Consider the following 26,987-nt stretch of genomic DNA (forward strand, 5'->3'; position numbering starts at 1 on the left):
GATGATCAGTTTTAATAATATCCAAGCAATTGTATGTTTTAGGCATCTAAAAGTAAGAAGTCCAAGAAAGCTGATTTTATTCCATACCGAGACTCTGTGCTCACATGGCTTCTGAGGGAGAACCTCGGAGGCAATTCCAAGACAGCTATGATTGCTGCTATTTCTCCTGCTGATATCAATTACGATGAAACCCTCAGTACCCTCAGGTAATTCTTAAGTTTTATGCAAATATTCCTTTCAGCGAACAAACAAAAAACTCCCTTGGAATTCTCCCGATCAAGGAATTGTCATTCTTCTCCCTATTCTTCTTTAACCTAATACGACTCATTGGTGGGTATCGGCTTCCATAATCTGTTTATTTTATATTTTTGATCTACCTACATATTTTAGGTTTAGCCTCATTTCAACTCTCTGCTTTTTTTTAGGTAAACCCCTTCAGCCTATTTTCCTTTTCTATTTACCTTCTCCTATTTACCTTTTTTGCTGATCTTCAGAAAAACATAGTTTTGCAACAGCAATCCTCATTGAAATCTTACTATTCTTTTTATAGTATTGGTGTTATTGAAATGTTTCTTGAACCTTTTTTCATGATCTGGCAATTTTACCTCTGAATTCTGTCTCTTATATGGCTCTATCGTTTCTTCTCCTCATTTTCCATTCTGTTAAAGCCAATGTTTCCGTTTTTCTTTGCTTCTATCATGAGTGGTAGGATCCACAAACTTTTCGTTATTCAAGCTTCTAAACTATTTTTGTTCTGTTCAGGTATGCCGATCGCGCCAAACAGATTGTGTGCAAGGCTATCGTCAATGAAGATGCTAATGCCAAGCTCATCCGAGAGCTCAAAGAGGAGATTCAAAAGCTGCGAGAGCTCCTCAAGGCTGAAGGGATCGATGTCCAAGAAGGTTGGTATCCTTCCTTCAATATTAAGATTAATCATTTTTTCGTTTTTATGATACATCATTACATTGCTTTTTTTATTGGGTGGTGTTTTGAAGTATTGTTGGTTTTGTACAAAATTCTTTTGATCGCCGATAATTCCATTCAATTGGAAAGTACATGGAGGTAATGAGATTTGTGCAGTTGACAACATCTACAATATGATCATCATATTCATAATCTTCTAAGTAGGTACATGACTTATATAGGCAACTCGTCCATGAATTTATATTCACTACCATTGTCTTATAACTGGTAATCAAATGATTGACGTTCAACGGTCACAAACATGAAACATTATTAACTTGATAAGGTTATTTACATGATTGTAAGTATGTGACCAGTCAACTGATGTCTGAATATGTCCATCAAGAAGCCCTCAATGTTTACTTTTGTAACAGAAGTTCTTTGTTATCCCTTAGGGCCAGACGGCAAAGTGTTGTATGAAAAGAGAGAAGACAATAGTAAGTAGTTTACGGTTAACAGATTCACTAAAGTTGCTGCCATTTTTATTTTGCGGATTTTATGTTACTCTTATTTATTTTTTCAAAAATATTATTTTAAATAGCTTTGTCTGACAATTTTGTTATACAACACTACTGTGCAAGGATACATTATAATTCAATATCACCTTGAATTATTGGTTTTCACCCACAGTACCTTTTATGTTTTCATTGTAAACCGGCATTAACTATTCAATTAAAATTATTTTAAAGAATTTCCTTAGTCGGACAAAATGTATCCTTGGATCTACATATTATTATTTATATTGTATTTTTATTTTATTTCTGTGTCCTTTGATGTGTCCGATAAATCACTATTACTAGTCCAAACTATTTTATATTTTTGTTTGCAATGGCAGTCACCATGTACCTGAATTTATGTGTACCTACCAATATGGTTAGAAATAAAATCAAAGCTGATTTCAAAACATGGATCGTTACACCTTTTTAGTGATGGTTTTCCATCCTATTGGGATTGTTTTTAAACTAGTTTCAAATCAGCTTTCGTACTGTAAAGGGATGTGTGCATGAATATATTATAATCCTTTTATTCCAGTCTGCATGGTAAGTCTTATTTGGTGAAATTCACATTCGAGTATTGCTGAAAGGCTTAAATCTGGACCTAGAACCAATTTGACTACAAGAAAGTGACAAAAAAGCTTCCAAAGCTGTATTAATTAATGGGAAAAAATATGCAAAATTGTGAGCCTTTCACCATGCCGCTTTTTTGCTTTATGTCTTTATAATTATATCCTTTCAATATATGTCTTCTAATTACCTCATTATTATCCACAAGTGAGACTCATTATTCATGCTTTTCAAAAGAAAAAGAAATATTTGTAATACATAATATTAAATATTTATATTGCTTTTATATTTGTGTTTGTTCTTATTGAACTTGTCCTTAGTATAAAATAAGTTATTATATCAGAAGACTTTCCCAAGTCAAATCCTGGATTGGTAATATGATTCTCGTAGACCTTATATTCTTTCATTATTGCCAATACATCCAATGCATTCATAACATATTCCTGGCCTGCAATGCATCAGAGCTTTTCCTTGCATTTTCCCAGCAAACATAAAAAAGCTTGTGTTTTCTAATATAACTCACGGGTTTAATATATACTTCTCAATGTCGAAACTATTATAAATTGTAGGAGATGACAACAATCCGGGACATAGAGAGCGATGTATCAGTGACACCAACGAGATTGGAACTCCGAAGCTCAGTCGTGCGGCTACCACCATTGCCGAGGAAGCTGTCGATCAGCTTCAGGCATCCGAGAAACTCATTGCTGGTACCAAATCTTATATTCTATACATATGAATGTAATAATAATTAAGTAAAAATGTAATTAACCTGATACGGAAGAGATTGCGATAACAGACCCAAAGTCACCTCCATTTTCCACTCCTTGAGTGGATTTGAGAGTTCACTGGGACTACAGACATCATATTTGTGTAAATTACTATTTTTGTGGGTGAACAATTTATTTATTGCCACTTTCTTTTCAGAACTCAATGAGACCTGGGAGGAGAAGCTCAAACGTACTGAGAACATCCGCATCCAGCGGGAGGCTGTGTTCGCCGAGATGGGAGTGGCTGTGAAGGAAGGTGTGACAGTTGGCGTGTTCTCTCCCAAGAAAACTCCGCATCTCGTCAACCTGAATGAAGATCCAAATCTCTCAGAGTGTCTTATTTACTACATCAAAGATGGTTTGTTTTCAAAAAAAATATTTTACTCTTATTTATCTAAATTTTGTACATTTTTCATCTTATCACCTGAACCACTCTAGCGGTAGCCACTGAAATTTGGGTAACAGTAGGTAGGTGATTTTTATGAATTAAAATGGATTTATTTTGGACGTCCGACTACCAGCTAAAATATTTAGTTCCTAGTTTGAAAGCTTCTATAGAATACCAAAAGATGTCACTAATGTTCCTATCATGGAATATTCTACATAATCTATTGTATTGTGTAGTCTAATTTTGAATATTTTTCAAAAATTGAATGACTTAAAAATTGCTTTTTTTTATTGTCTGTGAATATAGACATTTCCATTATACTACAGTCAACATACAGAAAGAGTTGTAATTAATATTGCCCCAAATAAGCACAAGTTAGGGGAACTTCGGTAACTAACATACCTACAGAATTAACCCGTTTAAAAATTTTACTACATTTACTCAATTTTTTTATAAAACCTATAATTATGGGATAGACGGTGAAATATAAGTGGATTCATTGGCTTTAACCTCTTGTGTGCCAGCATTGCCTATTGGGATGGTAAAGACATGCTTTCATATGTGCAATTTTGAACCTTAAAAAATGCTTCCAGCATACTAAAAAGAATCTTGTTCGATTAACAAGAGTCGAGATAATAATATGGCAATACCCCTGGCATTCCAAAAGTAAATCCACAGTAAGCAGTTTATATTTTTCCGTATTTATATTGAGCCGAATCCAAAACCGATTGCCAGGAAATCTGTAAAGCTCAAGTGGATAATACTCAGTTTCCGCCTCATCTCAATTTCTTTTCTTACCCCTTCCAACTTTTTGGATCAAGAAGCAGAAAACATACTTTGTACATACATAATTTTATTATAAAACTAACTTTGCTTGTTTGGATGAAATGACTGACTGCCTGGCAAAAAGCCCACTTTAATTAAATTTAAATTACATATAAATAAACAACATTTGGTATTTAAACTCGGCCAAATTCTAAGTTAACTAGTGTGGGAGCATAATATATAATTATTGTTATCATAATTTCATCTTATGTAAATAACACAAATTATTTTTTATATTATCTCTGCAGGTATCACACGTCTGGGAACATCAGAGGCAAACATGCCTCAAGATATTCAACTGTGTGGTTCCCATATTCTTAAGGAGCATTGCATTTTCGAAAATACCGATGGAGTCATCTGTCTTGTCCCCCATCACTCTGCATTGATCTACGTCAATGGCCGTGAAGTAAGTTATGTCAGATTTATGTAAACAAATTTCCATTTTTTTATGCGGTTTAGTAATACATGCCATTCATTTTTAGATCAACGAGCCTATTATACTCAAGACAGGATCTCGTGTTATCCTCGGCAAGAATCACGTATTCAGGTTTACCCACCCAGAACAAGCAAGGGAACGCAAAGAGAAACTGAACCCTGCAGATGCACCCGGTAATATAATAAAATTGTATTCAATACTATTTCATGCTTCATTATCTACTAGATTATTTCTGGTACTTTCCTTGAACCATAGAGATACATAACCGTATAATACATCATTGCCTTGAAGTTGCTTGCTAATCTAGTTCCTGCCCATAGATTATTATTTTAAATATCACATTCCATTTTTTAATGTAAAACAAATATAAAATTGGTTAGTATTATCATCTTCAACGATATGCAACAAATGAATTCAGAACTGTCATTTTGAGATAATGGGTGTAATTGTTTGCTGTGATAATGTGATATTATCTCAAACACAATATTTTATTTATTGTTGTTTTCAGCAATTGGTGAGACAGTGGATTGGAACTTTGCTCAGTGTGAGTTGTTGGAGAAGCAAGGTATTGATTTGAAAGCAGAAATGCAGAAGAGGCTGTGCGCTCTCGAAGAACAATTCCGGAAAGAAAAAGAGCAAGCAGACCAGGAGTTTGAAGAGCAAAGAAAGGTACCTAATGTGAACTCTCGACTAAACCTAACCTACCAAAGCCTTCAAACAAATACATCAGTGTCGCCACAATAACAGAAAATTAACTTAGTTTCAAGTGCTTACCACTGTATTATAAAATATTCTCAATGAGAAATAATGGTAATTATTTGGGGCCACGCTTAATACGATTTTTTTTTTAAATACAACCTTTTGATTCACCTTAATTACTATAAAAAGGCAACTATCTGCATTTGGGAAATTTAAACATTAACATTCTGATTTTCAATTAAGTAAAATGAAAATTCGCTTTAGTTGTACAGGATGACAGCCTTAAAGTTCCATTTTTTCTCTATCAAAGTTAAGTTTGAAAGTTAGGAAATACACATAAACTATTAAAATAACCCAAACTAACACCCTAAAACCCTATTTTGTTGTCTCCATAAGTTTTTTAAGTTGAAATCAAGTGTTGTTTTTTTTTAAAGAGCCTTTGCATGCAGCGGAAGTTGACAAGTTTATCGAAAAAATAACATATTTTCAACCCATTTTTTAAATTGAATGCATCTGTATGAAACGAAATAACTAATTCCAAAATCTTTGCAATATTGTATGTGCTTTCCTTTATTATTTATTATTTTTCATAACAGAGTTACGAGGCCCGAATAGATGCTCTCCAGCGTCAAGTCGAGGAACAGAGCGTCACCATGTCCATGTACAGCTCTTACACTCCTGAAGACTTCCACAATGAGGAGGACATATTTGGTAAGTTTCCATATTTCTCTTTGTCGCTTCAGTTTACCTAATCACTGTAGAAATTATATGTCAGATCTTACATTTTTATTTTCCGTTGTTTTGTCTAAAACATAAATCGATAAAAATATAGAATAGTGGGATATGGTTAACAGGCACATTTTGTTTTTAAAACACTTTGTATCAGTTAAATTACAATGAGAAACAGCTATATCAATAACCAAAAAAGGAAAATTACGCATTTTAATAGCCAGTTCATTAACAAAACTAATAATTTGACGACTTTTCTTCACACCATGTTTTGACATAACAATATTATATTTTTTTTATTTCTTCTATAAACCCAAACTCAGAATCTATTTAAGGTTTTTGGGTTAAAAAAGAGAAGAAAAAACCAACCTTTAAACTTTAACATCAATATGCTCATTAACCGTGCCCCACTTTTCTGAATATTCACCCATAAATTAATCATAGATCATATGGTTCTAACTTTCTTTCAGTGAATCCTCTGTTTGAAACATATTGTTGGAGTGTGCGCGAGGCTGGCTTAGCAGCATGGGCCTTCCGCAAGTGGAAGTATCACCAGTTCACCTCTCTGCGAGATGACCTTTGGGGAAATGCCATTTTCCTTAAGGAGGCTAACGCCATCTCCGTTGAGCTGAAGAAGAAGGTCCAGTTCCAGTTCACACTGTTGACTGATACTCTCTACTCCCCCCTGCCGCCCGAGTTTGTCGCAAACAGGACTTATGCTGATGATGATGATGACTTTAGCAAACTTTACCCGCCCACCATTGTGGCTGTGGAAGTCACGGATACTAAGAATGGCGCCACTCATTACTGGACCTTAGAAAAATTGCGGTATGTAGTCATTTTACTTTGCGAAATTACAATGGTGTATGGAATCATTGTTTCGAAAATCATTATCCCCAATTTGTGTTTGTATTATTCTTGTTGCATTGTTTCGTAATAATCATTTGTACAATCCTCAGGTTTTGGTTCATCAAAGTAAGAAATGTATTTTTTTCTTTTGACTGCAATCTCACTTTTTGTTGACCTCGCTTATTTGGTTTTGCAATACATAGACTTGAAAAATAATTATTGTGTCAGCTTTTCATTCATGGGAAGAAATATCATCATCTTTTGTTTACATTCCTCCAAATTTTTAACCCTTTAAACCCAGACGATGCATTATAATATGAGTGTGTATATATATATATATATATATATGTAGTGCCCTCAGCATGTCCAAAGCATTATGTCAAAATTAATTTATTGCTTGAAATGGGTTTGTCAAAATTATGATAAATGTAAAATATAAAATTTTTGCGTGGAAAAGAGTATATTGACTCTGATTGGAAAGCAAAGAAACTGAGTAGTGTGCCCCATTGTAGGCACCGGCTGGAATTGATGCGTCAGATATACAACATGAATGAGAGTATCAGCGGAGAGGTGTTAGTGGGGGCGGGGCTGGCGGCGGTGGAAGTGGGCGCGCCTCCGCCCTCGGAGCTCCTGCAGTGCCTCTCGGCCTGTGCCCAGCAGACGCGCCTGTCTCTCGCTAACCTCTTGCCTTCGAGGTTTGTGCCGCACCATGCAAGGCTTCTGTGAGCTTCTTGCCGCCTGCTGCCCCTTGTGCTCACCCTTTGTAACATTCACACTGTCTCGCAACCGAGTATTTTGATAACTAAAGAGTAATTTGCAATATTTGATCAATGGCTTTGTTTTCTTAGTACTTTCATAGGAAAAACAAGTTCATTGTTTGTTTCAAAAAAGATTTCCTAGTGACATTCATTGTGTCATTTGCTCCATAAAATTTAAGCATTAATCTGTTAAAATTTCAATATATATTTGAATTGGTATAATCTAGTACATGTTTAGTGAAATGTTACATAAAGGTAGCCGTATCATTAATGAATGCTGGATGGTGAAGAGCTTAAGCCACGCTCTGTCTGCCCCGCCCCTTGTCACTTTTCACATGTGTCAGTTGTTGCTGGTTCTGTCACCATATTGTGAAAACGCTTGGCTTATAATTTTGTGTCTGTTTAGCTTAACACGTTCGCGGACAAAACTCCTCTAACTGTTGGTTTCTGATATATTCTTTGTTATGACATAAAATCCATTGTCCATAGGCGCCCTCTACAACAGAATGAAATATTGCACAGTATCTATGATTTTTTATTGCATTTTGTATACCTTTACTCATCTTCTTTGTTGTCATTGGGTAAACTCATTTTTATCCCATTACATTCAAGAACTAAAGGCTTATCGAAATATTAAGTTTTTTATTTACAATATGTGGGAATGTATGTATGAACAGTGGTACGTTTCTTAATGAAGAATTTTATAACTTCTACGTAAACTGTGTTTGCAAATTTGTTGTATCATAATAATTGTCTTATGTCTGCGAACGTGTTATATGTATTTCGGCAAGACTACATTGGTTTCTCAAATGGTTTCTCTTTTGTGAGACATACTTGTAAATAATATTACTTTTCTGTGGAGTTATAAATGTTATCAGAGCGTATTTGAGTAAGATTAAAACTGCAGTGGTCTTAAAATGATACTGTTTATGCACGGCTTTCTAAATTTATTCTTCTATCTCTGTTTCATGATTTGGCCCAATATTATATTTAGGAATAATTATTATAGAATCAACCAGATAATACTTTCTCTATTGTACCATGTCTGGATCGTAATCTTCTTGTACTCATTTCGTAATATTGTTCATCATTTTTATTTTGGCTTTTTTACATCAATTTATATTTCATATACATAACAGTGCTTTTAAAAGAATTACATAACGTTAAAAGCTTGTATTTAGTTACATTTATGAATTTCTTCTTATTGTGTACTTTATTTCTTAAACATGTTGTATTTTATACAAATAAAATTTTTGATGAACAGCATGTTATTGGTTGTTTTGATTATGAACACAATTTATTTTAATTTATTTGAATTTGTGATTGTTATTAAAAATTTGTCTGAAATATAAATTAAATTTGCAGGCAACGTCTGGAGCTGATGCGCGAGATGTACCACAATGAAGCTGAACTCTCCCCCACATCTCCTGACTACAATGTGGAGTCGCTCACCGGAGGCGATCCCTTCTACGACAGGTTCCCTTGGTTCCGTATGGTTGGAAGGTAAGTAAAAAAAAAACCCCTTCAATACAAGATAACGAATTCATTATCTACCATATATTATGTATAAACCTAAATTTAAGGCTTCATTATTACGCTTGGGTACATAATATATACAGCTTTGAGACTGAAAGTGAAAGCATTAACTTTCTTCTAACTCATCTTCTTTTCAGGGCCTTTATCTATCTGTCCAACCTCCTTTATCCTGTGCCCCTGATTCACAAAGTGGCAATTGTCAACGAGAAGGGAGACGTCAGGGGATACCTTAGGGTTGCGGTCCAAGTGGTTGTCGAAGAAGAAAATGCCGATTTTGTCAATGGAGTGAAGCAATCGGCCAAGATCGCCTTTGAAGAGGAAGCTCCCATCAAGAATAAAAAGATGCTTGCCTTGAATGAGAAGAATAACCAACACAACTTGGAAGATAGAATTGTAGAGGGACAGGACTCTAACTTCAAGATTGAAGGTATTTTAGATAGTAAGCTAATTTCGATTCTAAACTGTCGTGGTTTTGCTTCACCCAAATTTATTGTTTGCTCAATTATATCTCTGTCTATTCAAATTGATTTCTTCACAACAATATTATTATAACCTCGCAAGTAATTTTTACAAGTGTCTTTCTAGTAAGTACACGGTTATGCTATAACACTACAACCTTTTGTATCTCTTAAATTGATGGAGGGACAAGACAGATAGTGAGACCGTATTAAAATGATAAAAACCAAGTAGAAATGAATATGTAGTTTCAAAAAATTTCTTTTTCTCTTAAATTATATGGATGTCTACAAATTAAATACGCAAACCTTAATGATTAGAAATTTATACTTAAGTATTGTTTTTGTTCAGAACTAGCTCTGGAGTGCGACGCCGACAGCGGTCGTGGCGACAGCTCGGTGGCTTCTGAAATCAAGGACCAGGATTACATGAACTACCCGGACCACCTCCAGCCGGGCAAGGATATCACCTTCCGAGTCACGGTCCTGCAGGCTCAGGGCATCTCCACCGAATATGCCGATGTCTTCTGCCAATTCAAGTAAGGACGACAACCTTTCCTCATAATATATAAGTTGAGTTGTACCGGCACGACTTTGACACCATTTAATGTCTCCACCCCTGGCCACTTCATATAACACACAAATAACATGTGTTTCCAGAGCTATGCATCTATTTATGTTTTCGTTTTATAAAACTATGTTTCACATATGCCTCACATATGTTTTTGTACATGAATAAAAATATGTGATGAGAAAGTTAAAGATATATTCAATGGTAATTTATGCTATTTTTCAGCTTCCTGCATCGTCATGATGAAGCCTTCTCCACGGAGCCTGTGAAAAACACTGGAAAGGGAACTCCCCTTGGATTCTACCATGTGCAAAATGTAAGTGCAATATTTTTAACTATTTTATCTACTCATCCAGAATTAATCTCATTTCAATAGTGGCGGATCTTCTATGGGGGTCATTTGGTCAATGACCTACCAAAAATATGATACAGTATTATTTAATTTAAAAAATAAAGATTTAACAAACCACCTGATTATTAATAATTTAGTTTATATTCATATAGATTTGTACGATAATAGCGGATTCCAGTACCATCTAGGATCCAAATGAGAAGCTATTCTATATACTTAATGTGGGTCACTTTAAATTTTGTCCCCAAACTTATCTCCTTTGCTATACAGACAAAGGAGGTAAACACTATCATGTCTGACGTTTGCTTAGTATCATACAAAATTTATTTAAAGGGGGTTTTCGGACATGACCGCGGTGAGTTATCTATGACAAGGTTATTAGAGGGAGATGTCAAAAACTGTCAGTCGAAAATTTTTGTATGATAAACGATAGCCATCTTGAACTCGAATATTAGTTTATAAATGGTTTATTTATGATTAGTTCACGAAATTATGTTTATCATTGTTGACGTAATTTGCATGGAATAATTTAAAATGTCAAATTCTGTGGATATTGTATTGAAAGAAATCGCAAACAATTAATTGAATCATGGCAAACATATTCAAATAAAAAGACAATTACTTTATGATAGAGATTAAAAACGATATTTTTAAACCAAAAGTTATTATTTTTGTGATTGTATTTGTGGATGCCATAAAATGAATATATAAGCACTTTTGCTTTTATTGTTTACTTTTTAAGTCAACTGAAGCCGGACTGAGATTAACGTTAGTGACATTATAAACTTTTAAAAGGAAAAGTTCTATCAAAAGAAAAAAATGTTAATTAGTATACGTAAATAATTAGATAAATAATCTTAAAATATACAATATTGTACTACCGGCTTCAGAATAGGTGAGTACCGGTAAATTAATCACATCCATTGGCGTTTTTATAATATTCACTTCCCATTAGCAATATGTATTAAAATTTCATATTAATTTTTTTCGATTTACCTACCACTTCTGGAACCCAAGAGCCGCCTCTGAATTTCAATGTTTTGATTTTTTTTTTTTCAGATTACTGTACCAATCACACACTCTTTCCTGGAATATATCCGAACACAACCCATTGTCTTCAAGGTATTTGGACATTACCAACAACACCCATTGCACAAGGTAAATTGATACATATAATAAATGTAATACCATTTGCGATAACTATTACTTTAACTACTTTTTTAAGTAAAGTTGGACACCAGAAGGCTGCAGAAAAACAAATATAAGAATGTCAGAAATACAATTATGAACTTATTTAAACACGGCGTCCCGAAACTGGGGAATCTGCATAACATGTTGAACTCAAAAAACATTATATAGAATTGAGCTTTCTTTTTTCCTTTTCCTTCGACAATCATCGACCCAAAAAAAGTTTTACCACAAAATTGACATCAGTTGTGATCAAGTGTAATGTGTAATGTAACGAGTTGCCGGACACCATGTATAATGTAATAAATTAATTAATAATTCGTTTTAATTGACCCGTTAAAAGTTGCATTGACTAAAAATTCGTAAAAAATCATGTGAAATTTGTATAAAATATGTTGAAATTTTTATATTGTAAAGTACTAAAGAGCCAGTGAGCGAGAGTCATCACAATCTCACTGATGAAAGGTTGTGGTTTCGCAGGACGCGAAGCAGGATGTGACGTGGTCGGCCCGCGCGCCCCCCAAGCGTATGCTGCCACCCTCCATTCCCATCTCGCAGCCGGTGCGCTCCCCGCGTGGAGCCCCACCGCCCCCAGCCACCCAGCCCCCATGCCACCTGCATTCCAAGCACGACCTGCTTGTCTGGTTTGAGATATGTGAATTGGCGCCTAACGGGGAATATGTACCGGCCGTGAGTATTGATTCTTCTATCCATATTGTGGAGGGTTTTGCTGGAGGTCAAATTGGGATGCTGAGATTATTCAGTTAACGGTATCTGGAGTCACTTGATCAGAATGAGTATCGATTAATTACCTACTATTTTGGAATTGCTAGGTTCTCCGTAACTTCTTCTATCTTTTTTCTGCCCTTACCAGGGCCGGAACTACGCGGGCGCAATTGAAGTAGTCCGATCTGGGCACCGAATTATCAAGGCACTGATAATACCTGTCATAACACATCGTCCTTGAGATTATTTTTCATAAAAATGGCGCTAAACAAAAATGTAAATCATCCAAATATTATTGATTACAGTGATCTGTGATGGCCTTGGCATCTACTGGTTTTGAAAGAGAGTGCCTAAATTTTACTCAGGCCAGGCGCTGTTTGGCTCTCGGCCTGCCCTGTCCCTTAAAGGCCTTACACATCTCCCTGCAATCGGAAAACCGCATTATTTTGACTTCCACATTACATAGTCAAACAAAAAATGCTGTGGTCTCAACCAAATGTGTTTGTTTTAGTCTGATGTTTTGAAAAAAATTGTCACTGGGGACCTGGAGACTTTAGGCATTCATAGCATTCAAATAAGGAACTTTTATGACGGGTTGTTTCACAGAAATTGAATAATTCATAAAATTTCAAGTTCCGTGAAGGTTTTATTCAAGTTCTGTTATTATATCCTTATTGGCCAGTTGTTTCACAAAACAGAAATAATAACACAACTTGAATAGAACCTTCACAGAACTTGAAAATCAACTTTGAAATTTGATGAATTGTTCAAATTCTGTGAAACAACTCGTCCTTAGAGTAAGTACTCTCTGTTACCTAAATTAAATGACCAAAATCTGACATAGGCACTTCAGTTCAGATATTAACATGTGCCTACACTTACATGTTGTATATTATTTGTCTATTTTTAATTAATATATATATTTTTACGCACGTAGGTTGTGGAACACAGCGATGAACTGGCTTGCCGTGGACTCTTTCTCCTTCATCAAGGAATCCAACGTCGCATTCGCATCACCGTTGTTCACGAGCCAGAGACTGAGCTCAGGTGGAAAGATGTCAGGGAGCTTGTCGTTGGTAAGTAACACTATTAGTTAGGTACCGCTTTTCACTTTATTCAAAAAATAAGATTTTTTTTAATTTGAAAGTTCATTTAAATTCCACTTAGATTCATGTAAGATTTTAACATGTTTTCCTTTCCAGGACGCATTCGCAACAGTCCTGAACCGGCTGATGAAGATGATAATGAGTCATGTGTATTGTCCCTTGGTCTCTTCCCTGGTGAGCCACTGGAACTACCAGGAGATGACCGTGCTATGTTCAGGTAATTTTGCATAAATTTTTTATTTTTATGAAATTGTATTATATTTAAATAGTTAGTAACAGTAAAGTTAGTTTTCAACGTCTCCAAAAATGACAGAGTTATAGTTATTATTATAGTTAAGTTATAATGTAAAACGATGGCTCAAAATATCTATGATGTCACGAGACACAATTCAGTGCAATTCACAATTCAAATTGCACTACTGCATACGTTTTTTTGTACCGTCACACGTGGTCAGCGAGATTCTCCTAAAATATCAGTATTTCTCCTAGAAGTTCAGTATATCTTCAGTACTATTTGATATTTCACGAAAATACTAAGTTCTGCCCTCTTTAATTAATACTATGATGCAATTGTAAATAAAATGTAATTTCGTTTAGGAGACAACCTCATTATCAAACCATTAGATTGTGTTGGTTATTCATAAACCGAGATATGGATAAACATTGTTAAATTGTTTTAGATTTGAAGCTGCTTGGGACAGCTCCCTTCACAACTCTGCCCTGCTCAACCGTGTAACAGCTAGCGGCGAAATAATCTACATCACACTTAGTGCTTACTTGGAGGTAAATTTACGTTTTGATTTTACAAGTATTTAATAATCATGCACACAAAAATAGTCTTTAATGTAATTCACCATTCCTTCTCAGTTGGACAATTGTGCTCGACCAGCGATAGTAACAAAGGACTTGTCCATGGTGATCTACGGACGTGACGCCCGCACCGGCCCTCGCTCTCTCAAGCACCTCTTCAGTGGAGCAGCTCGGCCAACTGAAGGCCAGCGTCTCACCGGAGTCTATGAGCTTAGCCTGCACCGAGCTTTGGAGCCAGGTAAACGCGGATTTAAAACATGATACATTTCTTAATCTAAATATTCTCACAAAAAATAACCGACTATGCAGTTTCCAGTCAAATTTTACACCATCCAATGCTTTCAGTAAGAACTGGATTAATTTCGTAATTGTTTAGGTTGCGAGACGCTTACTGTGTGTTTATATTTATAGGAGTACAGCGCAGGCAGCGCCGTGTGTTAGATACCAGCAGCACTTATGTGCGAGGAGAGGAGAATCTTCACGGGTGGAGACCACGAGGCGACTCGCTTATATTTGACCATCAGGTAGAGAAAGACAAAATAAAATGCAATGAACCAACCTTTATGATTACAAATGACTAAATCGAGAATAGATGTGTAACTGTGTTCATTACATTGTAGTGGGAGTTGGAGAAATTGACCAGACTAGAGGAAGTGGGCCGTACCCGACATGCCCTGCTGATCCGGGAGAGGATAGCTCCTCCACAAATAACAAACCCCGCTCCCATCATACTGCACGACTTCACCAAGTCTGAAAAGGTAAACATACTTGAAACGTTAGGTGACTGATGACTTTGAATCAGCTTTTCTGTATATATGCCGGCTGCCAACACAGTTTTTTTCAAAAATTTATTATGATGGTGAATCAGGGTACTTACAAAGATAGAATAAAGAAGAATACGAGAAATCTGAAGTGGGCACGTTTCGTGATCCAAAAGTCTTACCATTATTTGCTTAAATTTCGAATTGAGAACTGTGTTTTCATTTCAATCAAATTGGATGGCAGTATATGATGTCAGGCAAGTGTAAGAAAGGCAGAGCGCATGAAAAATGGGCTAGAACCAAAAAGTACTAAGTCAGTGGCGACATCGGTTTCCATTCAAATCTACATGGAAGGCATTTCTAGTTGTATTATCTATCTAGTGGTTACAAACCACCCAAAAGAGATGGGATTCTATATTATACCAAGTAATCAGACAACTCTAATGTAATAACTAAAACATTCCAGGACGCCTGCAACATGGTGGCCAAGGCAGGCTGCGGAGGAGGCGGCGTGGCCGTGTTCTGTGGAGGAGAGACCGCCCCCGCCCCCAACCACCCCGACCCGGCCCTCTATGAGCCCTGGGAGATGACCGAGAGGGAGAGGTACCTCACCACTAAGTGTCTCCGTCTCATCCAAGGTGACTTATCCACTTCACTTGTTTTTAATACCGTCTAGTAGCACTTTATACATTCAATACTCAAGACTCAACAAGGAATTAGTCATTCGTCTCCAGTTCTCAGGCCTTCCCATCCTGCTCCAATTTTCTTCTGATCTGCTTCTGGGTTGACCCATTTGGTCATGATTTTTAATGCCATGTCATTTGACACTCAACAAAACTCCTACAAACCATTCAATGTTATAAATATGTACATATCAATCAATTTACACAATAATATTAAGCTTCGTTTTAATGCTTTTATTACCAACATTTATCATATTGAAAGTCTTTATTGTTATTAAATTAAAAAGTCTTTATTTGTAATTTTTATTCTTATTATTTATTTACTCATGTTTTTGTTTATTGCAGGTCGCATCGGCAATTCTAAAGATGTGAACACAATAATTGCTGGTTCTCCCGCTTCCCCAGTTGACGAAGGAGTCACGGACATGTCTTCCACCACTAGTCTCATGTCCTCCATACAGAGCGCCAGCTCATTTGAGTATGTTATCAATTCATATACGTAATACATTAGGCAGCTCTAACTAATAATGCTATCTGGTTTTAGTGTAGTATATTAATTACAAATGGTCATCAATTTACACCTCAATTATTTATTATATGTCGGATTCCTTCAACTAATGTTCGCAAGAAAAAAAATGATAAACCAAACAAATCAACTAGAATACAAGCCCCCATTCCGAGGAAATCGCAATCTGCTTATTTTGACCGAAATCTGACAAGTTGGAAACCCCTTTTATGTAGGTACCTATTTCTGATACTCGGAAGTCAACAAAGCACATGAGTGTAAAAAAACTTTGTAGTTGCACGTGAGGTTTTAAAATTGAATAGCCTTAAAATGTGTATCCTTCACCCCCCCTTTGCCCCTTGTCCCCTTTCCTTGACCAGGGCCAAACGACAGGGAGCATTTTTATCGTTGCATCTTGGTCACCGCGAACATTCGTGTCATTTTGTGAATACCCGCATATGTTGAACTCGACTGTGATTGTTTGGAGCATCACAATCGTCCAGTGAAACGTTTTTACCCGCCGCAGTGAATGTCACTGTTTTTTTTTGCGTTGAGTGAGCGAGTGTTAAAGGGAATTGCCCTTAATTGTATGCAAGCTGATAAGTGTAAAGGAACCAGCGGCTACGGAGGACGAGACCTAAGGGGAGGTCTTTGGCCTTTCCCACTCATTTCCTCTTGTAAACAAACACTAAGGCAAATTCAATTCGTTTTGTTTTGTCTAAGTCATTATCGCACTTACCGCAACCCTCCGCACAATTGTGAACGAAAGATTTGCGCACCACCACTTTGTATGTAACAAATACAGAATTTTGTAAGAATTATTCTTACTATATCAGAAATCTGTCAAGTTGGAAATCCTTTTTATGTATTTCTGATACTGTACTGAATACTGAAGTCAACAAAGCACAGCCCAAAACACATTGTAATGGACAGATGAGGAATTTTTAAGAACTGCTTTCGTAAATATTAAAAATATGTTATTGAAATCAGATAAGATATAAAAGTTTTATCGCTTCTTGATGCTTATAAGGGTTAAATTAAAATAGATTGTCAATGTATGGCTGCTTCCACGATCAGCCGCCTGTATGCACCCAACACATCACAAACATGGATATGGTGCCCCTGTACATTGATGAATAGACAGTTTGTAATGCCATCCTCACTGTAATATCTAATAAGGATTTGTGAATTTTTCTAGGCTCTGCTCCCCCGAGCGTGCCCTGCTGGAGCACACGATGCAGATGTGGGGCGGCAACTTGCCCGCGGCCGCAGCTTATAAGGGTTAAATTAAAATAGATTGTCAATGTATGGCTGCTTCCACGATCAGCCGCCTGTATGCACCCAACACATCACAAACATGGATATGGTGCCCCTGTACATTGATGAATAGACAGTTTGTAATGCCATCCTCACTGTAATATCTAATAAGGATTTGTGAATTTTTCTAGGCTCTGCTCCCCCGAGCGTGCCCTGCTGGAGCACACGATGCAGATGTGGGGCGGCAACTTGCCCGCGGCCGCACCCCCCGCCCTGCCGGCCCCCCTTCCCCTCTACGTACCCGACTGTGAGGAGATCAGGGTCAGCGCGGCAGTAGCGCGCAAGGGATACCTCAACGTGCTGCAGCACAAGACACATGGCTGGAAGAAGCGCTGGGTGGTGAGTTATGTTGAAATTATACAAAAGCTGTTTCACTGAAATTTACATATGAAAAAGTGATCATATGGCGGCCATTCATCACCATTTTGTTTTTTTTTTACATTTCTAAGGTCCCTGTGAAACGACGATTCTAGGTGCATTTCAGTTTTATATCAAATTGTAATAAGCTGACATGGTCTTCTTCTGCTGATTGCAATTTGTTCAGGAGCTAAAACGGACATAGGACGGCTTGTTAGAATTTGAACAAATCATCAAAGTTCAACATTTATTTTCAGGTTCTATTATTATGTATATAAGCCTTGAGCCTGTTTTATGCCATTTTGATGAGTTAAATCTAAAAAAACATTGATTGACAAAATATTTTTTTCTTTTCATAAAATTGGGTGATTGTTTCACTTGTTAATTTTTTTCAATACAATATCATAATTTTTGTTGATATTCCCAGGTTGTCCGTCGCCCGTATGTGTTCATCTTCCGGTCGGATAAAGACCCAGTGGAGCGGGCCGTGATCAACCTGGCCGCCGCCCACGTGGAGTACTCGGAGGACCAGGCGCAGATGGTGAAGATGCCCAACACCTTCAGCGTGGTTAGCAAGCACCGCGGATACCTGCTGCAGACCCTCGGCGACAAGGAGGTGCACGACTGGCTCTACGCCATCAACCCACTGCTGGCCGGACAGATTAGGTAAGTGGTCTTATACTGTTTGTCTAAATGCAGTACTTTGTCTTAATATTACAATATTCTTCAACAAAAACTACCAAACTCACTAAATATTCATTTATTCCGTGTTTTGTAAAAAAATGTTTGAAAAAATCCAGAACATTACACGCCGCCACCTCCTAATCAATTAAATTTTACAATATTGTTGTTTCTGTTTTGACAGAAAGCTTATTACTGTGACGTATTGTTATATTTGTCAAATTAGTTGAACAAATTGTTAGTTCTCAGATATCAATACTTTACAATATATAATATTTGGGATACACATAGGGATTAGGGATGCAATGTATATATTATTTTATCAGTAGGTACCTACAAAATGTCTTGAAAGCAAATTACTTTAAAATATCACTGATCACAAAAGACTATTTGTCGCTGTAGAGAATTAATTATCTGTCATGAATTAAAAAACTAAATGACTTTTTAATACAATCATTCCACTTATATTTTTTACATTTTCATTTAGTTTTTTTAAATTTCTTTGACATAACACTTAATTATAAAGAAAGACATAACACATAAAGGCAAATTTTACGGTATATTTAGTCCTTAACCCATTGGCCTCAAACGACGCCATCCTGGCGGGTCTGGTGTCGTCGGCTTAAAAACGAAAAAGGGATACATTATTGACATCTGTGTTTAAAATTTTAAATGCCAATCGCTCTGTAGATAATTAAGCATTCATTTCGTAGTAATTGGCAGGACTCCGTTGGTACAGTTTTTTCCTGATATTTACGATTGAAATTTTGTTATATTTCAGCGTCATTGAATTTTTTTTAAAATAGCGTGTGGTTCGGGAATTGACAAGCTTGTTCGTAAAATGCGTGGTGGGCAGCTAACATCAGCCCAAATTGAAATAAAATATATTATGGTCATAAGTATGATTAATGTAAAACTTTTCTTAATCCAATTATAAAAAAAAGAAAAAAAAATGGGTTTTATAAAAAAAATATTTTTATATCCTCGTTTAATCATATTATTATTATTTTTTAAAAAACTGCATATATTTTTTGCATACCTGAATTCAATGAACGAGTAAATTTAAAAAAATTGTTTCGTTTGCATGTTTAGTTTAAAAGTTATGTAAGATTTAGTACACCACTGCAGATTTAAAACTTTGGTACAAAACAATTCGGAGGCCAATGGGTTAACCGGCGATATGAAGATTAAAAACTAAAATGGTCTAATTTTATCTGTAAAACACATAGACTAAAGAAGAACACAAGAAAAGCCACGTGGGCATGTTTCATGTTCCAAAAGTCAGAGCATTCTCCGCTTAAATTTCATTATGAAAATCAGCCAAGTCTAAAGACAGCTTGTTTCACAGAATTTGAACAATTCGTCAAGTTCTATTATTATTTTAGTTTTGTGAAACAACTGGCCAATAATGATATAAAAACAGAACATGAAATGAAAATCAACTTTGAAATAAATTGTTCAAATTCTGCGAAACAACCCATCCTAAGAGAGGCAGAGCGTGTGTTATATAGGCTAGAACCAAATAGTATTATGTCAGTGGCGACATTGGTTTCCATGAAAATCCATATGGAAGGCATTGCGTGTTGTTCTTTATTCTTGTAAAATAGAAATAGTCAACTTTTCTCAAATCCTTTCTTACTAATTCCTTCTCCAATTATGCTTTACAAATTAAAATCAATTAAATAAACTTTCATATACTGTACCATGTTCCATATCAATCAATCCTTAGCTTTATATACATGTTGTAAGTCTGCCCCCCGCAGGTCCAAGTCGGCGCGCAAGAACCCCCCCTCACAGCAGCAGCAGCCGCCCGCCCTCGTGCCGGGCAAATGAGATACGATCACCATGGAGTCTGTACTGGTTTATTAAGTGCGTTACATCTGCACAGCATGTCCCCGCTTATGTCTAATTGCCATGCCTGCAGGTCGCTCTACTTCTTCTACATGTATTAGTCATCAAACCTCTTTCCAACACATACATACTAAACTTATACTTATAGATTCTGCATTTAAATTTGCAACATACAAACATACTTTACATTCAAGTTTACTTTTAGTTATATATATATGTATATATGAGTATGAAAGTCTATCTCCATTGCATTATTTTGAGTGAATTAAGACCATGTGTTGGCACATGTCTCGTCTGACCACCATTGTTGGTTTATATTTGTTTAAAATGCGAATAATTTTTCTTATTTTATCCAAGTTATTCAAATCAATCTTTATACTGTGTTATTATTTATAATATGTATGGAGATTTGACTGAATTTGTGATTGAATTAGGGTATGTAACCAAATTTCCTGTGATAAATATCTAGACAATGAAATGGAAAAAGATTATAAAATACATACTTTGTATTCATAATATATTTCTCTATGAGGTACATGCATTACATTATAATGTATTCATATTTTTACCTGCAGGTTTATCAGAGCACAATTTTAAATGCATTCTGTATACACTTTGAAAATTGAGGTAAAATGTATCATTGCGGAGCCAGCATTATCGAGTGGTTCGAAACATAAAATTACATATTGACATATCTTTTGAAGTGCCATTTAAAAATACTATCTCGTAGAATGAAGTTTAACTAGAAATGAAGAAGCGCGCATGAACATAACGAATGCAAGTGGAAGGTAAATAGAAATGGCGATTAGAATGTAGGGAACGGGACTGGAAGATTCAGACAGATTTCATTGGTTCAAATAATAAGCAGATTAAATGCTGGCGTTGTTTTGATTTCCGCTGCGACTGCGAGCAGGCATTGTTTTAACTTCTCGGTTGTTACTTCCGGTGACAATAGTAGTTTTTGATATATGAATCATCCTAGCTGCGGTTATTGTCACGGGTAAAAGGCGTCAAAATATGCTCTTTCAAAACGGCTGTCAATCGACTAAAATTAATGTAAATAACATTTGATTCCTGCTTTAAATCATTTCAATCAATTTAAATGATGTTTAATTTTGAATAAAATCTAAATGTTGATTTCCAAAGATGTGAATATGTACTTTTAAAATTAACTGTAAAATATATTTGGCCCGAAGTGCTGTTGGGGTGAACCTTAAATGCAACTCGATCACAGGAATAAAATAATCCAGATGTAGGTATGCTTTACCCCGCATGTTGAATCTCAAAATATTGATTTTTAATGTCTGTTAAATTTCCATAGGATTTCAAGCTGGCGAAAAGAATGAATGTGTTATTTTTCCATATGATAATATATTGTGATATTTTTTGCTTATAGTTTTGTCTAGTCAAACATTGCGTTACCTTGGAGCATGGTTGAAAAGTTTCTAAATGCTAATCTATTACATGTGTGTTTATTAATGAAGCATTTATTCGTGCAAAGAATAATGATTGTATTTAGTTGACAAAGTTCTTTTTAAATTATATCAAATGTATATTTATAAAGCTACCTTGGAAACCTTCTAATCATTGCTCACGTGTTTCAAACCAAAAACAATTTAGGCATCAGTTTTGAGAGCTACCATGTTAAATTTTATATTTTTATTATAATATTAGGATTATGAATAAAGTAATAGTGAATGAAAATATTGTACTAAATGTCACTTTAATATGATTTCTTCAATTGAAATATTTATTGCGGACCATTATAAAATTATTGTATCATTCTATCGTTACCGCATTACATATTATTATGCATTTAACAAACATGTAGCTGTGTGCAAATCTTATTAAAGTGAACTCTCTAGTCTCGTCAACTTCGAGTTGTCAAAATTATCTTTGTCTGATAAAATCATTCACTTATTCTTTTTATTTACTCTTTAAGCTTTTTACATTTATTTGTATATATGTGATTCTTTATATTAAAATAATTGCTTGAAATTATTAAAGTTTAGAAATATAGTTGTTGATTGTTATGTTGATAAGATCAAAAAGTATAATCCCTTACTTGTGAGGGAGTGCATTAGACATCTTTTATTTACATCCCTTAACTTAGATGTAATACAATTGAAAGTATTAATTATTAGTAAGTTGTAAGGTGGTATGCTTGGATGAGTGAAGTGACATGACGTAAAGTAACGGAGTGCTCTGATCTCATATACGAATAGGTACATTTGCCACTGTGTCAACACGCTACACACAGACACACTACACAGTGACAGATGAGTTATGTACAAATATTAATAGGCTTGGGATGTGCAATGACAGATTATGAAAATAAGCAATTAACACGAGCCGGTTGATTGATCGGTTGTTGGGAAATGTTGGATTGAATAAATACATATATTTTTAGCTAAATTAACATCCCTTAAAAAGTGTTTTCTATATGTATAGATTAGAGAAATGTGGAGGAGCGACAGCCAATGATATGGCTCTAAGCAACAGTGAGTTCTAAGTGTTGAAGGTCGTTGGTTTTAGAGTAATTGTGTAGACTTATTTATTGCATAATATTATATTTCAACATACATAAATGTCTTGCAGCTTTTAAATTTAAAATACAAAAATGGAAATTGATGTTTGCATTCTTAACATACTTTATTTTAAGGATTCTCGTAGATATAATTGAGTGCAACATTAAATATAATAATATATTATCTTCCCCAGTATTGAAGCTGATTCTTCTTAAATATTTGAAAAGTACAAGTTAGCTGTGTAAATAATGCCTGTTTCAATTTCTGTTTATTAATCTTCTTACTTCGTTTCAACTTTTTTTTGCATATAATTTTATATTCAAACGGGTAATCTATTCAAGAATTATATATTTATAATGGGTATAAAATATATTTATTTTTGTTATAAAAATGCTTCTTGCACAAATAGAAAAATATATACATATGTATGTAGACTTGTGTAGTCATAATTAGTTTTCTCAGCAAACCAGAATATTATCTTGTATAGTGTCTATACAAACACAAATATTGTTTGTATCATAAACCCACAGAAAATACATGTGTCTCCTGAGAATTCCTTATATTTGTATAATTGTAATCTCAAATAAAAGTAAAGTAATTTCATCATACATTTAATATTTATGTCACCTTACATAATCTTCATGTGCAATATAATATGTATGTCACACTATACAAATACATAATGTGTTCCCAATTCAACAAGTCCTTTTAAAACCTATGCTTTCACGGGAACTTCATTAAATGTAGTACATTGTTACCCCAACTTACTCTTTATCTAAAGCTCGGAGAGTGAAACGAGGCTATCTTAGGCAGTATACTTCAATATGGTAATAAGGGGTGGGAAGTAGGTGTCTTAAGCTATAACACAGCTGGATGTTGGGTATAACTGGTAGGTCCCACAACCATTATATATTTCCCGTAAATTCAACCACCACGGGGAAATGTGGAAATTGGGCAGTAAAGCGCATTGCGTGGAAAATGTTTACTTCTTTCTGGTGTTTTTTTTATTCACTTCCCAAGACATAAAAATAAAACAATGCACATGTTGGGGAGTGAAGATAATGTTACAAGAAGAATGATTTAAAAAAAAAACTGATATTGCAATCAAACATAGGTGAGCTGGATCTCATCTTAAAATGAATTTGAATGGAGTATCAGCGTGTTATGCAAAACATAAAATTAAACTAACTAATATTATATGCATTTTGTAAATTAAGTGAAAAACCAAATCACTCTGGGGCACACATGAAGTGATATATTCTTTGCGCAGATCCTAATCGTTTTGTTTGCTTGTTTGGATAAAGCATATTTGATTTAGGGCAATGGACAAATTGAGCCATTCAATCAACCTTACATAGACGTCTGTTTGTGTGAGTTCTCGTTGCATTCCTTCCAGTAGTCACGACATAGACGCACTGATGCCACCGCTGTACATTGCACTCTCAATCAGCATTGTATATACTAAGTAATGGAACTATATTACGCAGTTTTTTTAACATACATGTATGTATATGCCTTATAATATATATTCCGCCTAACAGATCTTTTAAATAAACCTAAATTTATCATGCTATTTTTATCAAACTCCTTGCGTAGAAATATTCTATAATTTGAGATTTTCAGTTTCTCAACGCGTGTGAAACTTTAATATAATGTACTATCATTTCACTTAAACTGTGTTTATTCACCAAGATGGAGGGTATTTCAAAATATTGCTGTCAAATAGTTCACCAAAAAACGGCGGAATGTTTACTAAAAGTAGAAAGAAAGTATTGACATATATGTATTACATTTATATTTTAGGTTACCTTATTAAAAATGTAATATTTGAATTACTCAAAGCTAAATGTATTACCAAAATAATAAATGAAATGGTATTAAGTCATAAATAAAATGCTTTGAAAATTTATTGTTGTTTATTTTCCTTTTTATTTTAAATGTGAAACCGCACAAGAGTCCCAACCATCTAGAGCCAGTGAGACTATGGCATCCCCAATTAGGGTATATTGTGAGGCTGAAGGTAGAGGAGAGGGGAATAGGAAGGTGGGGAACTACCTGGCTACCACGGCCAAAGCCATTTCAAGCAACGTTTCATTTCTAAATTTTGATCTTACACCAGGCTGGAACTGAGTGTCTTCCACTCTGGAAAATGCCGTAAAAATACTATATCTCAATTTAAACCAGTAAATTGTGAAATAACACAAATTAATCAAGTAAAATTTTACTTGCGCACTCCGGATTTAAACCAGTGACCTCTGGCTTGCTAGTCGAGAGCCTTACCCCTCGACCAAGGAAGTATGTATTATTGTACAGGTATGTAAGGAAACTTGTCAAAACAATATATGTAAACCATTTTCAAACAAACCTGCACAATATCCATTTTGGAATAACATGTAGACCAATAGAAATGGTCACTAGAACATTACTACAAGAAATATTGTCTTCACAGTATGTTTCTAACTTTGTATGTATAATAAATACCTTCAAGGTTTTCTTTTGAAGGAATTGTAAAATTACAACTTAATTTCGAGTTTCCATCCAATGGGACGGATGGATGAGATAATAAAATTAAAGTATAAAAATATGAAATGTAAAATACAAAACAAAAACACCAATTGTCATATATTATATTAAAAATAATATCTTTAATTGCAAACAAATGTTACTTTATTAGAAGATTTGTTTCCATGATGTACACACACACACTAACATATGCTAGATATCAGTTTATCAGGGTAACGTTAGTCTGAGTGATCTTTGCCACACTTTAATGGGCGCTACAGACCATTCAATTTGGTTGAGTTTAACATAAAGTTGAACCGTGTGGAGATGCACTGTATGCGATATGAGCTATCAAGTTTAATGGTTATACTGCCAGAGCATCCAACCACCGCCCAACCGCCAACCCAGGTAAATTTCTCAAACTGCCTAGAGAGCCTTCATACGTAGTTGTTCATGAGCGTAATAAAATAATATAACAAATAATGATAAATAAAATGACAGGCCTGACTAATAATCATGCATTTTTGACAGATTTTTAACACTATACAGACATTGCAGTTTTGAAGGGCCGATACCCCCGTGTGGTGAGGGTAGGAACCTGGGAGAAGTCTCATTGTGTTAGAAGGGGCGTGCCGTTTTCAGTCGTTACCATGGTTTGGTCCGGACAACACCGGGGCTTCGCCTTCCACGCGTTTCGTGAAGATGGTCGTTCTTTCATCGCCACCCAGCAGGCCTTCCATCTCTGTGGAGCGGTGAATAAACAAAATTTTCAGCACAGGGCTGAAAATAACCCGAGGCAACTTCACAAGACCATTTTACTCCCCAAAAGTGACCATATGGTGTGCGATTTCCAAATTTAGGCTTATTGGGTTTTGGGTAAAATATATATTTTTTTTTTTTAATGATAAACTAATGTTTACAAGACAAGGTTTTATGCATAGCATAAAGGATAACAAATAATTATAAGCAATAATTAGTCTCCTGAAAATACTAATACAAATTGAAAATATCTCCAGAGTCAAAATAAATGCAGCCAATGGGAATTGAACATGTGCCTTCTGATGTCCGGTCAGGTGATCTGTAACCACTGAGCTATGTCGGCTTATTTCCAACCTGCCAAATAATTCAATATGTACTAGTACCTCAATCAACAATTACTGCTTATTATATTTTTTCGAAGTGTAAACAACCAACTTTATTTTTGTAGGAAAGGCTTTGTTAGTGCTAAATTTCTCACTAGATGGCGTCGAGACATATGATATCTTCATTTATTGGTGAAATATTTTTGACTTGTCAAATATTATTATTTTTTTTCAATGATAAACTAATGTTTATAAGACGAGGTTTTACGCATAGCATAAAGGATAACAAATAATTATAAGCAATAATTAGTCTCCTGAAAATACTAAAATTTATTTTTACTCAGGAGATATTTTCAATTTGTATTAGTATTTTCAGGAGACTAATTATTTGGGTAAAATAAACCCCATTTCTGTAAGTTGCACTTTTTTTTGTTTGTTATAGCCCTTCAAAACTGCACTGTCTGTTTTGCTGCACCCTGTATCCACTCAAGTGAT

At 35.1% G+C, this 26,987-nt stretch overlaps 1 protein-coding gene across 10 annotated transcripts in view; it reads left to right on the forward strand.

Annotated features, from left to right (window-relative positions):
- The window catches only part of unc-104 (kinesin family member unc-104), a 96,361-nt gene extending 71,546 nt beyond the window's left edge, over positions 1 to 24,815 (forward strand). For 3 of the 10 annotated variants that reach the window (XM_089651201.1, XM_089651202.1, XM_089651203.1), the window contains 28 exons: positions 43 to 206; positions 763 to 902; positions 1,359 to 1,400; positions 2,597 to 2,737; positions 2,955 to 3,155; positions 4,259 to 4,416; positions 4,493 to 4,619; positions 4,955 to 5,115; positions 5,742 to 5,856; positions 6,345 to 6,702; positions 7,236 to 7,418; positions 8,847 to 8,984; positions 9,155 to 9,456; positions 9,825 to 10,011; positions 10,269 to 10,359; positions 11,455 to 11,553; positions 12,049 to 12,273; positions 13,247 to 13,385; positions 13,512 to 13,632; positions 14,096 to 14,198; positions 14,283 to 14,463; positions 14,637 to 14,749; positions 14,846 to 14,983; positions 15,453 to 15,624; positions 16,015 to 16,147; positions 17,623 to 17,830; positions 18,276 to 18,514; positions 20,293 to 24,815. In XM_089651201.1, the coding sequence (XP_089507327.1) occupies positions 43 to 206; positions 763 to 902; positions 1,359 to 1,400; positions 2,597 to 2,737; positions 2,955 to 3,155; positions 4,259 to 4,416; positions 4,493 to 4,619; positions 4,955 to 5,115; positions 5,742 to 5,856; positions 6,345 to 6,702; positions 7,236 to 7,418; positions 8,847 to 8,984; positions 9,155 to 9,456; positions 9,825 to 10,011; positions 10,269 to 10,359; positions 11,455 to 11,553; positions 12,049 to 12,273; positions 13,247 to 13,385; positions 13,512 to 13,632; positions 14,096 to 14,198; positions 14,283 to 14,463; positions 14,637 to 14,749; positions 14,846 to 14,983; positions 15,453 to 15,624; positions 16,015 to 16,147; positions 17,623 to 17,830; positions 18,276 to 18,514; positions 20,293 to 20,362 (4,449 nt within the window). In that variant the 3' untranslated portion in view covers positions 20,363 to 24,815. Of the gene's footprint in view, positions 1 to 42; positions 207 to 762; positions 903 to 1,358; positions 1,401 to 2,596; positions 2,738 to 2,954; positions 3,156 to 4,258; positions 4,417 to 4,492; positions 4,620 to 4,954; positions 5,116 to 5,741; positions 5,857 to 6,344; positions 6,703 to 7,235; positions 7,419 to 8,846; positions 8,985 to 9,154; positions 9,457 to 9,824; positions 10,012 to 10,268; positions 10,360 to 11,454; positions 11,554 to 12,048; positions 12,274 to 13,246; positions 13,386 to 13,511; positions 13,633 to 14,095; positions 14,199 to 14,282; positions 14,464 to 14,636; positions 14,750 to 14,845; positions 14,984 to 15,452; positions 15,625 to 16,014; positions 16,148 to 17,372; positions 17,597 to 17,622; positions 17,831 to 18,275; positions 18,515 to 20,292 lie in introns of those variants that run through there. The other 7 variants (XM_089651205.1, XM_089651204.1, XM_089651206.1 and 4 more) reach the window with 7 other exon arrangements.
- Positions 24,816 to 26,987: the final 2,172 nt, after the last annotated feature.

This window comes from Hesperophylax consimilis, chromosome 1 (genome assembly GCF_061612785.1).
Source record: "Hesperophylax consimilis isolate HC1 chromosome 1, BYU_Hcon_1.0, whole genome shotgun sequence".
Taxonomy (NCBI): domain Eukaryota; kingdom Metazoa; phylum Arthropoda; class Insecta; order Trichoptera; family Limnephilidae; genus Hesperophylax; species Hesperophylax consimilis.